Source organism: Mytilus edulis, chromosome 5, assembly GCF_963676685.1.
Source record: "Mytilus edulis chromosome 5, xbMytEdul2.2, whole genome shotgun sequence".
NCBI classification, from domain to species: Eukaryota; Metazoa; Mollusca; class Bivalvia; order Mytilida; family Mytilidae; genus Mytilus; species Mytilus edulis.
In genome coordinates this window covers 42,547,981-42,564,074 of record NC_092348.1, presented here as the reverse complement: position 1 = coordinate 42,564,074, position 16,094 = coordinate 42,547,981, and the positions used below count along the sequence as shown (strand labels likewise).

General features: G+C 33.0%; 1 protein-coding gene across 4 annotated transcripts in view; it reads left to right on the top strand.

Moving 5' to 3' along the window:
* The window catches only part of LOC139523719 (macrophage mannose receptor 1-like), a 79,344-nt gene extending 75,503 nt beyond the window's left edge, over positions 1 to 3,841 (top strand). For all 4 annotated transcript variants that reach the window (XM_071317941.1, XM_071317943.1, XM_071317942.1 and 1 more), the window contains 2 exons: positions 1,586 to 1,696; positions 2,335 to 3,841. In XM_071317941.1, the coding sequence (XP_071174042.1) occupies positions 1,586 to 1,696; positions 2,335 to 2,582 (359 nt within the window). In that variant the 3' untranslated portion in view covers positions 2,583 to 3,841. The remainder of the gene's footprint in view (positions 1 to 1,585; positions 1,697 to 2,334) is intronic.
* The last annotated feature ends 12,253 nt before the right edge of the window (positions 3,842 to 16,094 follow it).

Below are 16,094 nucleotides of genomic sequence, written 5' to 3'. Positions count from 1 at the left end.
AAATGAGGGACTGTCCCTAAAACCAGGGGTCATTTTACTATTGAAAAAAAAAAAGATTTTTTTTTAAATTTTTACTTCAAAAGTGGGAAAATTCATATTTGGAACAACTTTTCTAAATGAGGGGTCAAATTAATAAAGAAGATGTAAGTTTAGAAACATCACAAAATTCTTTTGACATGTTTTGACCATTCAATACTTGATAGATGCATAGTTCATGGGTAAAACTTTCATCAAATAATATGAATATAAAGGTGCTCATTTCTTACAGTGGGTTGTAATGTTCTTCCAATGAGGGTTACCCCTCATAAAGTGTTGTTCCCAACCTGTTAAAGGTCCATCTTTGTGCATAATTCAAAATTTGAAATTTCAACAAGCATCTAATATTCTTACACAAGAAAATAAATATTGGTCTGCTAGCTACATGTTCATCTTTTCTACCGATTTAATAACTAGAATCATGCAAACAGACTTAAGAAAAAGGCATGTAAGTTCATCATACAAATATGACACTTTTTCTAGACAATCCAGATCGTGCAAAATACTTTGCTAAAAATTGTAACCTTTAAAATTGTTGTCGCTCACTAAAAACCCCCATGGGAACCTTTCAAAAGTTTGCGGGTATGTAACAAGTCTTACTATTTTTATGCCCCTTTTATGGGCATTATGTTTTCTGGTCTGTCCGTCCTGCTTCAGGTTAAAGTTTATGGCCGAGGTACTTTTTGATGAAGTTGAAATCCAATCAACTTGAAACTTAGTAAACATGTGTTCCTTATGATATGATCTTTCTAATTTTACTGCCAAATTAAAGATTTTACCTAATTTTCACAGTTCACTAAACATAGAAAATGATTGTCCGGATGGGAAAGCCATGTACTTATGACACATTCTTGTTTGAAGAAAAAAATATGTCATGACAATAATGGAACAAAGCAGGCTGGGTTAGTGGGGCTGCTTTTATGGTACATGTAATTCAAGTTACCTTTTATTCACCTTCTTCTATATCAGCGCTATCAGCTCTTTGATTTTGTTGTGTTCTGTTTCTATCTTGTTGGAGTGAACCTTGCTTCTCCTGTTATTCAAGTTTATACATTTAGGACATATTTGACTAAAAATCAGGTAGTTGTGATGTTAACATGAACTTAAGTTATCTTTTCATCAGTTGTGACATGAACATGAAATTATAGAGGCTGTATTAAATTTTCACTGAGGTGAGAGTTATTGCTCCATGTTGAAGGTCCTACTGTGACTGCTTTTTATGTTTTTTGCTGTTCATGTACAAAACAAATGAACTTATTTTGTGGTATTGATAGAAAGATGCCCCATCTTAACTGTTCTTTTAAACATCTTTTTATCAGTTATTATCTTTTCATGAATAAAAGATATTTTCTTGCATAATCATACCAGTTTGAAAAGACATTGTTGAAAATAATGCAAACTTTATAATCATTTGTGTATCTGTTTGTGGAACCCTTTGCCATATATTACCCAGGAGATGACAAACTTTAATAAGGTCAGGAATCACCTGGATCATCATTGTGCAAATTGCCCTAAGAGTTATTTTATTAATGATTTTTATTCATTTCAGTAACTACTGTTGCCATGGAAACAACTGAAGCAACAAGTACATATCTGCCAACAAGCACGACACCACCTGCAGCAAAACCAATAGATAATGAATTCATCAGTCAAAAAAGAGGTATTAAATCACGAATGATGATTTCATTAATTTCTTTAAGTTGGTTGGGAAATAACTTTTGAATAATTTAAGATATATTCTGAGCCTCTTTTAACGCAGATTGTATTATTATCATTATCAGGAAAATTGTATTATTTTTATTATCAGGAAAATTGTGCCTGGATAGGTTTGGTAAAAAATAGTATGAAAATAAATGATACAACTCATCTGCATGAAAAACAATGAAATTGAATTTACTTGGTAGTACATTAGTTTCTTCCTTGTGAAAGAGAAAGAACATGTTATTATTAGATTATAAATCAAAATCAATCATGGTATAAGTAACAAAAGGATGAAGAAGAATTAGTGTAAACAGTGTCTATATTGACAAGATATGTCAAATTCATAGTATTGCCTTTAAATGCAATGCAAACTTTTTTAGTTCCAACTTCAAAATAAAAGCAATCTTTACTTTGGTGCTCACAGGAACAAATGATTTTATTATCATGTTGAAGCAATAGTTTATCAAGTTATTTCAGACTACCATTGTGCAGAAGTAAAGAAATAATAAATATTCAATAGGATTTCATTCTTTAAAGAAATTTACTGTAAAGATGCACTTTTCATTATTTTGTTTATTATTTCATTTTTTTTTTCAGTTTCAGGAGTAACCACTGGTTTAACGACAGGACAAATAATTGGAATTCTAATTGGTATATTGGGATGTTTTGTAATAGTGGCAGCCATTTTATTCATCATAAGATTCAATAGACAGAACGACAATTACAAACCTAAAACTCACAGTTTTGCTAATGCCTTGTATCTAAAAACATCAGAGGAGATTAATGAAGATGATCCAAATGCTATGGGTTCTACTGTAAAAATATGTGGAGCAGATCCTTTGTGATTTTTTTTTAGATTACTTCATGTATGTTCTATGTCACTCAATATCAATAAGGTGATCAAAACTCTGGTGTGTTGACAGTATTAAGCCTTTGGTGTCTTAAGATTCAGTTTCTGTACAGATAATTTTTAGTTTGAAGAACAAAACCGATTTCAACATGCCATTGTATAAATAAACACTGTGAACGTTTAATTTTGCATTTTTGTTATATTAGCTTATTTCTGAATCCTTTAAAAGAGGTATCCATATTAAATAGTAATCAGTGTTAATAAATATACAGATCAAAGGTCAAATAATTATAAAAACTTTGTCAGTTTATTTTCTATATATGAGTTTCACTGTTCCTCTGGTATCTTTCGCCCCTCTTTTATGATAATTTGCATCTTTGGAGAAAATTTTTACTGTTTTGGATTTTGTAATTGCCCATTGCATTTTTCTTAATCGTACATTGTAATTTTATTGTAACGGTAATTACCTGCTTTTAGTTTTTGATAAAAAAATCAGATTGCCTTCATATACTGGAATTATATTTTAAGGGTCATTCAGGCAATCAGAAGGCTTATGGGGCTGGCTTTATATTTCGAACTTTATTACTACTTTTGAGAATATAAAAAAAACAATGCATTGAAACACATTCTATACATTCTATCCATGAAGTAATATTTTAAAACATTTTACTTATTTTTATTTGTTCATAACTGGGATTATCATACGTTCCAATAATTAATGCAATCAAATTGAATTTTTTAGTTTTTACTGCTGCTGTTTGCAGTTTTCACCCTTCAATCCTTACAAGCAATTTTCTATTTTTATGGTTTTAAAGCTAAGGTTGTAGACACAAATTCCATTTTAGCATCAGATTGGTAATGTCGTGATCAAATATAATGCATTTGAACTGTAATAAGTATTTTGAAATTTCAATCCTGCTTTAAAATCGTCTTTCAACATATTACACATACAATTTGTAATTGGTATAGTTTAGAGATCACTGTTTGTACAAACAGAAATGGCTTTGCTCATTGTTAAAGTCCATACAGTGACCTATAGTTGTTAATTTCTATATCATTTCGTCTGTTGTGGAGAGTTGTCTCATCGGCAATTATACCACATCTTTTTTATATTAAGTATTGTGTCTTTATTTCTTAAACACAAAGTTTATTGACTTTTATCATAAGTGTATTTTGTTTTCATGTCATAAACTGCATGATCCTATCGTTCCTTAAGAGGAATATATGTCAATGCTATTAAAGAATTATATGTGCTTTGTTTATTTTGATTTCATGCATTAGTTATTACTTAAGGATATATTGAATTCATAAAGGAATGAATCATGAAAATTTATTACCTTCAAATTTTCATATCAAGACCCAAAATCAATAAGCTAATCCAATTTAGGTACTTCTAAAAACCTTGTAGAAAATTATTTTGACTCCTTTAATTTTCATTAAATTTTGACAAAATATTTAGTTTCACCCTTTCATAAAAATTTCATAAAACTTGAGCAAACATTAATACAAACAAAGCAAGCAAGCAAACCAAACCTTTAACTTGCTAGCATTATGATAACAGCTATAATAATTCTGTTTCTTATGACATAAATTTTACTCATTAAAGAGTTTTATCGCTTGTTCTAATTGGTGACCAAGTAAGTGCTCGGTCGATGTTGATTGCATACTCTACTAATACTTATATAAAAAACACAATCAATGGGTTTTTACATTACAATTTTTTCCCATGCTTCGTGCTGGTTATGTTCATTGATCCATTAAAGGTTTCCAAGGGTATGTTGGGATCTATTATTCTACTGGTTTCCGTTTTAAATTGCATAATTTCACTCTAAATTGGTATTTACAAAGAAAGATTAAACATATATAAATGTTACAATGTGCTGCATTATGTTATTAGTTCTAGCATCTTTAACAATTCATTCATTTACTGGCTAGCAGCTGCCAGTTACAGTCTCTCATGCACTAAGACCTATGTGGCAATGATGTGGGATCCTTCAATAGGTGATAGATGGAGACTGGGCACCTCATGGACTCGGGCTAAACACAGGTATCGTCGGAGGTCTAGCCCCTAGATGCAATGCATGCTACGACCATTGGTGTGTGGATATGCCCTGGAGCCTGTAGACCAAACCCCCAGCTATGGGTAAATAGCCCAACTGCCTTGGTGAGTCAAAGGGTATAAGCGACAACCCAGATAGAAATCCAGACAGATGCACTCCTTTACCATGGTTATGCATCATCTACGGGAAGGACTACCCCGAGAGAGAACCTGGTCCACCAGAGCGGAGATTGGACATTGGGCTAATAACCCATCTCTGTAAAAGAGCTCGTTACAGAAACCAGAAACGCTGAAGAAACCCAAAAACTAGTGTACTGCTGAGGAATCAAATATGACACAATCGGGGGAAAGCCGATAGGTTCCACAGTAGCGCCAACACATAATATGTACATAGGATGTTGGAATTTAAGAACATTGGCAGGCATATCAAAAGCAACACAAGTAGCAAAGGAAATGAAAAATGATTGTATCAGTGAGAGTAGATGGGAAAGGTACTGGTGAAACCAAGCTTTTAAGTGGAGACACAAGGATCTATGTCGGGGATGATGAACATCAAGTCACGGGAGTAGCTATAATGATGAATGAAAGAACTTAGAAATCATTGATGGAATGGACACCAATCAACTAGAGAATGATAAAAGCAAGATTCTATTCATAGTATAAGAAGTTGAGTTATACAAACATATGCACCAACAAATGATACAAGAGAGGAAGTGAAAGCAGAATATTTTCCAGAACTACAAGATAATGTTTCATCCTGCAATAAGAATGATATGCTTATAGTTATTATGGGTGACCTTAATGCAAAGGTAGACATAGACACTAGCCATATACAAGAGGCATTAAGAACACATGAATGTAAGACAATTAATGAAAATGGGGAATTATGCAATTTCTTCCAAATCAACGGCCTCATCATAACAGGCTCTATATTCTCACACAAAGAAATAAACAAAGTAACATGGAAATCCTCTGATGGAAAGACAATAAATCAGATAGATCATATTATGGTTCATGGGGATACGAGGACATCGATATCAGATACAATAGTAACGAGAGGAGCAGGTGAGAATACTGACCACTACTTTGTAAGGTCAAAGATCAGAATCCAACTGGCAAGAAATAAAGGTGATAACAAGCGAAAGAGAGAAATATCGCATTGACAAGCTAAAAAATGTGGATGCAAGGAAAAAGTACAATCTTGAAGTGAAAAACAGATTCCAAGGACTGGAAGAAAGTGACAGAAAATTCAGTGTTTAAATACGAAAGTGCAGTAGAGATATACACAGAGGCAGCTAAACAGGTATTGGGGAGCAGTAAAAAGATTAGTAAAAAGTGAAATCACAAAAATACTGAACTCGGAGGAAAATCAATTCGGAAAGTCCATAATCACGTGACAAAATCAAATAACAAAACACATTAAAAACGAATGGACAAGAACTGTCATATTCCTGACTTGGTACAGGCATTTTCAAATGTAGATGGCAGTCTCATCAAATTCCGTTATATTTACAATGATGCGTCAACTAAACAAACACAATAAAAATAGTATATGGGTACAGCAGTCATCACCGTGTAACAATTAAAATAGGAACAATTTAACAGAACACAAAAGCATGATGACCAACAATACCAGAAACATGATGGAGGAAAAAAAAAAATTAAAAATAATTTTTTAAAAGATACTAGATCAGAAAAAATAAAAGCAAGAATACAAACAGAAAAAAACCTTAATGTGTTAATAAAAGTGCTTGTAAGGATAAAAGGAAGTGAAAATGAAGAAAAAACAACAGAAAAGGACAGAAGCAAAAAAATATATAACATAATTAAAATCCTAACAATTTAAAGAAAGAGGCAACACACAGGAGTAAAAAGTAATGAAGGACACCTGAAAAGTGAAAGAAACGATATACCGAATAAATGGGTAATTATTTTTAGTGAAGTTTTAAATAGACGAGACCCTCTTTATCCAATTTCAGAGGAAGATGTAGATCTGGCTGAAATTATAAAAGACGAGATTGAAGAAAACACAAAATGGGAAGTCAGCAGAAATGGACAGTGTATCACAAGAGCTAATCAAGGCACACATCGACCTCACAGAAGAGAAAATGTCAAAAATATCTAATAGCCTATGGGAAGAAGAAAAATGGCCATCAGACTGGAGAAAGGAATTGATTTGCAAGATCTCTAAGAAGGGCGATTAAACAGATTGTAACAACTGGAACGCAGTTTCTCTTTTACAGGTTCTCAGTAAAGTATTTTGCATAATGCTGATAGAAAGAAAAAGAAGAAATAGACAAACGTTTACAGAATGAGCAGGCATGTTTTAGATCAAAAAGAGGAACAACCGAACAGAGGTTTATCCTTCAAAACATACTTGAGCAAAACAAAGGAATGGAGGTCCGCTTTATTCATACTTTTTATAGATTTATTAAAAAAAACATTTGACTCAGTCCACCGAGGGAGTCGATGGAAGATTATGAAGAACTATGGAATACCAAGCAAGATCATAAAAACCATAAAGAAAATATATACAGTATGTAAGGGTTCAATCATTGATCATGGAGAAGCATCAGAACGGTTTGAAATAAAATCAGGATTGAAACAGGGATGTGTAATGTCAGGTTTTCTTTCCCTTCTGATCATAAAATAGATCATGCGAAAAACAACTGCAGACAAAGCCAGAGGGATAAGATGGAATGATCTTGACTTTGCTGACGACATAGCACTTCGTTTCTCAAAATTAGCGACCTTTATAAAAAAAAAAACGCAGAATTTAACAGAAGCTGAAAGAGTTGGATTGAAACTTAACCCCCCAAAAAGTGCAAAACTCTTGAGATCCAAGCAAACAATGAATAAGGAGCTGATAACATTATAATACGACGAGAAAGTAGAAGATGTAGACAAGTTCACATACCTGAGGTCAGTCATGGACAAAGAGGGAGAAGGAAGTAGTGACATCAATAACAGAATACAGAAAACAAGAGGGACATTACATCGCCCAGGAACTATATTGTATGCAAGAGGAATTTGGCCGAAAAACAAAAATACACTTGTATAAATCATTAGTTAGACCTATATTATTGTATAAATGTGAAACATGGAAACTCAAACCCCAAAGAAAATAAACTGAATACTGTACAGCACCAATATCTAAGAATGATCCTAAAATAAGATGGCAATGTAAAACATCAAACAACAAAACACTTAACGAAATTTCTAACACCAGAAACCACTTGGGTAAAGCTGATGACCGTAACTGCATTCACAGTCATCCCAAGACGTCGGATGAAAAATTAGGTCAGTTTCTGTATTGTCTGTTAAAGTGTTTCTATATAATTTTCTTTACAAATCTTACATTGAAACGACGTAAATTTATAAAAGAATCACTCGGAAATCACAACTTACTACCGAGAAATGTGCATGGAATGGGAAATTCGATTTGAAAAAATCGTTAAGATGACCGTAAATCATAATCAAAATATGTTCAAGATGACCGTAAGATATAACAAGGATGACCGTGATTGTTAAAAAGATGACCGTAACTTGTAAAGGATGACCGTAATTTGCAAAGGCTTACTGTAATTTATAAAGGACGACCGTCAATTCTAAGAAATATCCGTACTTTATTCAAAGCTTTTTGTTGAGTTTGTCGATCTCAATAGGGGCTCGGTAAGCGGATATAAATATGGTTCATAAAATTCTTTTTTTTAAACTATTGGCTGTATTTTGGGTTCATGAGAATGATAATATACTAGTAAATTGCATATTTCTCGTAAACAATGAAATATTCATTGATAACGACGTCAAAATGTTCGTAGCTGAGTGTTAGAGAAGGCGATAAATGTTTACTGTAATGTTTACTATAGTAACAAAATTTTTAAAAGTTATTAAAAACAAATAAAACGACAATTTTCTTCTCAATTACGAAGTGTTTAATTTAAAAAAAAAAACACCACTTGCATAAGTTTACAATGTATCTATTACATAGTAATGCAGAACAATAAGATATCAAGTCGACGACATGGGTACTATAAGTTGGATATAGAAAATGCATAACCTACGATTTTTTTCTACCACGGAGGGATAACATATCAATCTATTAGTTCAGAAATTTGCGTGTCTGCCCTTCCATTAAGTTAATGAAGAAAAAAAAAGGTAACGGTTGTATCGAAAAGAGAAAATCGAGTGCACCTTTTTATGTTAGGCGTGTTTGAGGTGTATATTTTGTCTTTAAAACGTACAAAGCAAGAGTATTTGATATAGCATCTCGCTTCAGATTCTATAATTTTAATATATCAAAGCTACAGGTTGACTTTATAACGTAAAAAAAGGACAGTACGAAAAGATAAAATATATGGGTCAAGTGAAATACCTATCTAATGAATCACAAAAACAGAGTAGGTGTGTTCGAATAGCTATTTTTTTTCTAAAAGTACTTGACGACAGTCTTTTAATTTGGATGATGAAAATGCATATCTTCGAAAAAATATTTTGTTTTGTGTGTGATAACTAGGGTTTATGATCTTCAACCACTGAAAATTTTGAGTTTTTAGACATATTTAATCAGTTTTTTTTTTTAAATGTGTAAGAATTTTCGGAAATTCCACCTGACCCGATTATACAATAGTTTTAAGGCAGCAACCATATGATTTTCGGGGGGGGGGGGGGGGAGGGGTATGGGGCTATGGGATTTTTTGGGGAAAAAAGTTTGCTTCCAGTTTTTGGAGAAAAAAAATATTTGTTTTTAGTGGCAGCTGAGGGTGAAACAAACAATTTGTTATGCTAAAATTGAAAGAAAACAATTGTTTTCGACTTGTCGTGAAAGAAAAGATTGTTTTTCGCCGAATTCGGCGAGAAAAAGAAAGTTTGTCCGAAAAAATATCCATAGCCCCCCGGAAAATTAAATTGTTGCTGCCTAAGTTGAATCAATACAAACAAGATCATTAACTGATAATCATTAGCTAGTAGATACATTTGTCTTTTAAAATGCAACTGACATATAAGGATCGTAATGGTGTTATGTGGATAAATTTATCGGTTTTCAAGAGCAAAATTGGCAGCGCGTCATCCCTACAATGGCTTCCATTTCTACGATTGTGAAAATGAACTGCCTGACGTAATGGGGAGATAATTTTGACGAAGTAGAATCCTGACTGTATGAATAACATTTCTGTATTTACTGTTATTTTATTTGCACGACAAAATGGAAGACGATATAATATCAATGGGTGTACATGCATTGGCATTTTAAAAAATATGTATTTATTATACGTCATTAAAAGGAATCCCAGAAATAAAAAAAATATCTTTTGTCTTGTAGTTGGAGGCTCTGTACCGCATTTTTTTCAATTATACTTGTAAGGTGTCATTTTATCGCGCGTTTGTTGCATGGTTTCCCCACTTCTTCATGTGCATGTCTTGTTGCAAATTCATTTTAAAAATTCAACCCTCTACTGTAAAAAAGATACATATGGTGAACTATGCATTTGAAGCACATCTAAGTTTCTTCTACTTATAGGATAAAACTCTCATATTAATTAATACGTTTATACTGACACGATTAACTTCATTGGATACAAAAAGGTAGTTATATAAATACGGATATTTCTTAGAAATGACGGTCATCCTTTAAAAGTTACGGTCATCATTTACAAATTATGGTCATCTTAAAACGAATTACGGTCACCCTTGTTATGAATCGCTGATTCTGTTACGGTCATCTCGATTGTGATTTACGGTCATCTGAGCGATTTTTTCAAATCGAAATTCCTGTTTCATGCACATTTCTCGGTAGTTATTAGTGATTTCCGTGAATCTTTTATAAATTTACATCGTTGAAATGTATTATTTGTAAAGAAAATGATATAGAAACACTTTAACAGACAATACAGATATTGACCTAATTTTTCATCCGACATCTTAGGATGACTGTGAATGCAGTTACGGTCATCAGCTTTACCCCAGTGAGAAACGTCAGTTGTTAAATTGGAAGGAGACGGTTGACATGGATAGGACACAAATTGAGACACGAAAGAGACCAAAACAGTTATGTAGCACTACAATGGGCACCGGAAGGGAAAAGAACTAGAGGAAGACCAAAAACTACATGAAGAACAACAGCGAAAGAAAGGAACCAACAAGGATGGACAAGTTGGAACGTATATCAGAACAGCGGCAAAAGAAAGAAAAGGGTGGAATAGCAGCATGGAGGCCGTATGCGACTTCTGGCGCGGAGATAATTAAGGTTATGGTAAGGTTGTTATTCAGCGACAAAAACGGTATTTATATATTGGATCATAAATGATAAGGACTTAACCATATTTTCCTAAAACGAATTGTACTATTGATTCTTAGACATATTTGCATTCAAAAGAATATCGAATATAATGTCAATGCTGACATTTAATGGAAACAAAAATTCAACAGCTTTGACAGTTCATTGTCATTTGGTAGTTTTTAAGACAGAGCCATTGTGCTCTTTAGCAATTGCTGTCTGTCCGTCCGTCTATCCGTCAACATGTTTATTTCGTAATATTAGCCAGGATTGCTTCATATGATATCAGTATTTATATTTATTAAAGGAAGATCATCAACGGACAATTATAAATTTATTTCGGGCATTTAAAATTTGTGGCGTGTGAAAAATATGATAAAAATTAGTTGTTTACAAATAAACAAATTATGCTTTTCATCTTTATGTGCCAGGGTTTCAACAACAATTTATATTTAGGAAATATGTGAAATGCCACAGTGATTAATAAGAAACCCTTTCGGTGAATCGTTAAAAACTATTTTTTACAAAAAGTTCAAGTTTATAGGTCTTTAACGAGATTAAGTAAGGTGTATTGTGCTAATTGACAAGTGGTGTCTAATTTCAGGTAGTCTAGAAATTAGCTTTAATAAAAAGAAATCACAAACATGGGATCTTATTGTTTGCTATAATTTCGCTTGTTATAAAAATTACCCGTTGGCTGATATTTTCGGAATGGCAGTCAAATTGCGTGAAAATCTTTATAACGCAACAAGTTTGAAGCAAGAATGATTTCAGGATATGTTGCATATTGAATTTCTTAGCATTGAACATATACCGAGATATTTCTTCCTTTAAACTTGTGTTTAAACGTTTCAATTCCACGCAGTTTAAATGGCGGCAATGGAAACCTTGCAAGGTACGAATCCTGCTTAAGTATTTTATATCAACTGATCGAAAAAAATTTACGTTCGAAATAAAAAATATGTTGACAGGTCGCAGGATCACTATATCAAGATCTGGTCTTATGATTTTCTTTTATAGTTAACAAAGTTAGCTGTAATTACTAGTTCAGCGTGCATGCATCACAAGAATAGCAGATCTTTTTGTGGAAAGACCTTTTGCTTTTCTTCTGATTATGTTTTTCTGCCGTCTGAGATGCTTTTTTGTTTTACAACATATCGAACGGATGTTTTGCCAATGATGTACAGTTATAGGGGTTTCAAAACTCACCCTATGTAACAGAACACTCATTCTTATAGGAGTTATCTCCCCACGTCTCCTTTTTAGGTCACCTGACCTGAAAGGTCAAGTGAGCTTTTCTCAACACTTGGCGTCAGTCGTCTGTCGTCATTCGTCCGTAAACTTTTACAAAAATCTTCTCTGAAACTACTGGGCCAAATTTAACCAAGCTTGGCCATAATCATCGTTGGGGTATCTAGTTTAAAAAATGTGTGGCGTGACCCAGCCAACCAACCTATATGGCCGTCATGGCTAAAAATAGAACATAGGGGTATAATGTAGAATTTGGCTTATATCTCTGAAACCAAAGCATTTAGAGAAAATCTGACATGGGGTACAATTGTTCATTATGTCAAGATCTATCTGCCCTGAAATTTACAGGCAAATCATACAACTTTCTGTTGGGTTGCTGCCCCCAAATTGGTAATTTTAAGGGAATGTTGCAGTTTTTGGTTAGTATTTTTAATATGATAATAGATAGAGATAAACTGTAAACAGCAATAATGTTCAGCAAAGTTAGATCTACAACTAAGTCATCATGACCAAAATTGTCAATTGACCCCTTTAGGAGTAATGGCTCTTTATAGTCAAGATTTTAACATTTTTTCTAAAATTTTAGTATTCTTTTAAAACAATCTTCTCCTCTGAAACTACTCGGCCACAATCATCATTGATGTATTTAGTTTTTAAAATGTGTCCGATGACCTGGCCGACCAACCAAGATGGCTGCCATGGCTAAAATAGAACATAGGGATAAATATAGATTTTGGCTTATAACTCTGAAACCAAAGCATTTAATTTCCAGATGAATCGGACAACTCGTTGTTGGGTTTCTCCCCTCGAATTAGTAATTTTGAGGAAATTTTGCAGATGTTGGTTATTATCTTGAATATTATTATAGATAGAGGTAAACTTTGAACAACAATAATGTTCAGCAAAATAATATCTATAAATAAGTCAACTTGACCAAAATTGTCCATTGAACCCTTAAGGAGTTATTGCCTTTTATAGTAAATTTTTAACAATTTTCATAAATTTTTGTAAATTTTTCGAAAATATTTTCACTGTAATTACTGGGCCAAGTTCATTATTAACGGAGATAATTGTATCAACAAGAATGGTCAGTAAAGTAAGATCTACAAACACATCACCAAAACACAATGTTGTCATGTATTTATCTGTGTCCATTTTTTGATATGCACATAGACCAAGGTGAGCGACACAGGCTCTTGAGAGCCTCTAGTTCTTGTTATCGCTATATCTCTAAAACTGTTAAAGATTTTATCAAACTATTTACGCCAAATAGTTCGTCTACACTTAAGAATGATTTGGTTAATTTTGATTGGAGTGATTTGAAGACATCTTATGGGAGTTATTTCCCTTTGAAAATTTAAGATAGGCGATATGATGGATTAATTCATACATAATAAGTTGTAGAGGCCTAAAGTTTTTTTATATGGAGTCCTTGGTCTATTTGAAGGAAATTGAGGTCAAAGGTCAAGGTCATGTTCTCAATTTTGATTTTTTTTTTGTTATCTTTGTTCAAAAGAAACTAGCAATTAATGATATTATGTGTTTGCTAAATAACTGTTTACAATAGGGCGCAACTTCAACCCGGTTAAGTTGAAGTGTTTTGTTCAACCATTATAGGAATTTTCCCCCTTATGTATTTGAAATTAGTATTACTCCACAACCAAACAGGTGATTGACCTGGAGTCTTTTGATTTGAGATCTCTGACCTATGACCTCGATATTGCGGTCAAGGTCAAAGTTCAATTTGACGTACTTGATTTTGACCTTTGCTAAAAATTCTTACTGGTTTATAATAAAACAATTCGGTCTTCTGCATTTGTTTGTAGACATTTTATCATGAACCAGTTCAACCGGAAATGATCGTATTTTTACCGGAAGTAGCCTATATCAGACTTCCTATGAAAAAGTACTTATTATAATTGTATTTTTTTTTATATCAGTTTGAAGTAATAAATTACATGAATCAGGAGTGACATTTTCCAAACACTGTTTTAAATCGATTTTTATTATCGAGGTGGGTAGACCTTCAATTGTTTCCTGAAGAATCGGTTTTTAATTAATTTTTTTTCTGCCGTCTGAGATGCTTTCTTGTTTTATAACTTATCAATGGATTTTTGGCCAATGATGTTGTACAGTTATGTGGATTTCAAAACTCACCCTGTGTGACCGAATACTTATTCTTATAGGAGTTATCTCCCCGTGTCCCCTTTTTCTTGTTATTGCTATATCTCTAAAACCTTAAAAGATTTTAACAAACTGTTTCCACCAAATTGGTCGTCTACTTATAAAATGATTTGGTTAATTTTAACTGGAGTGATCGGAAGACATCTTATTTCCCTTTTAAAGATTGGAGATATGTTGGATAAATTCATACGTTATAAGTCGTAGAGGCCTAGTCTTTTGATATGAAGTCCTTGGTCCATTTCAAGGAAATTGAGGTCAAGGTCAAAGGTCAAGGTCATGTTATAAATTTTGAATTCTGCTAATTATCGTTATTCAAAAGAAACTGATAAAGTAAATGATATGATGTCTTCGCCAAATAACTGTTTACAATAAGGCGTCATTTAAACCTATTTAAGTCGGAAGAGTTTTGGTTAACCCTTATAGCAAAGCTCTGATTCCTTTCACGGATTTGGCTATACTTTTTGGACCCTTTGGATTATAGCTCTACATCTTTTATATTAGCTTTGGATTTCAAATATTTTGACCACGAGCATCACTGAAGAGACATGTATTGTCGAAATGCGCATCTGGTGCAGGAAAATTGGTACCGTTAATGTTATTACTACCACTGGGTCGATGCCTCTGCTGGTGGATTGTTAGTCCCCGAGGGTATCACCAGCCCAGTAGCCAGTACTTCGGTACTGGCATGAAAATACGGATTTTTTGTGTTATTGACATTTGCTGTTACAAAATGTTAGAAATTATTTTAAATTAAGGAATGTATCTCCCTCATGCAAAGCTCTGATTCCTTTCACGGATTTGGCTATACTTTTAGGACCCTTTGGATTATAGCTCTTCATCTTTTATATTAGCTTTGGATTTCAAATATTTTGGCCATGAGCATCACTGAAGAGACATGTATTGTCGAAATGCGCATCTGGTGCAGGAAAATTGGTACCGTTTATGTTATTATAGGAGTTTTCTCCCCTTATGTATTTGAAATCAGTATTTCTCCAGAAACATACACGTGATTGACCTGTGGTCTTTTGATTTGAGATCACTGATCTATGACCTCAAAATTGAGGTCAAGGTCAAAGGTCAATTTGACGTTCTAGATTTTGACCTTTGCTAAAATATCTTTCTGGTTCATTATAAAACAATTAAGTTTTCTGCACAAACCTTTTAATCTTATTTTTTTAATATCAGTTTGATTTACCACATAACATTAACACGGAGTGACTTTTTTTAACATCGTTTTTTAAATTTTATTCTTATTATCGAGGTGGAAACCCCTTCAATAGTTCTCTGAAGAATTGGTTTTTATTTTTTATATATTTTTTTCTTCTGCCGTCTGAGATGAGTTTTTGTTTTACATTATCACAAATGCATTTTTGGCCAATGATGTCTTACAGTAATAGGGATTTCAAAACTCACCCTGTGTAACTGAACACTTATTATTATAGGAGATATCTCCCTTCATCCCCTTTATCTTGTTATCTTTATATCTGAAACCGTAAAAGATTTTAATAAACTGTTTTCACCATATTGTTTGTCTACTCTTAAGAATGATTTGGTTAAATTTAACTCATGTGTTCGGATGACATCTTAAAGGAGTTATTTTCCTTTGAAAATTTAACATAGGTGATATGTTGGATAAATTCATACATTATAAGTCATAGAGGCCTAAAGTGTTTTGATATGAAGTCATTCGTCCATTTGGAGGAAATTGAGGTCAAGATCATGATTTAAATTTTGAA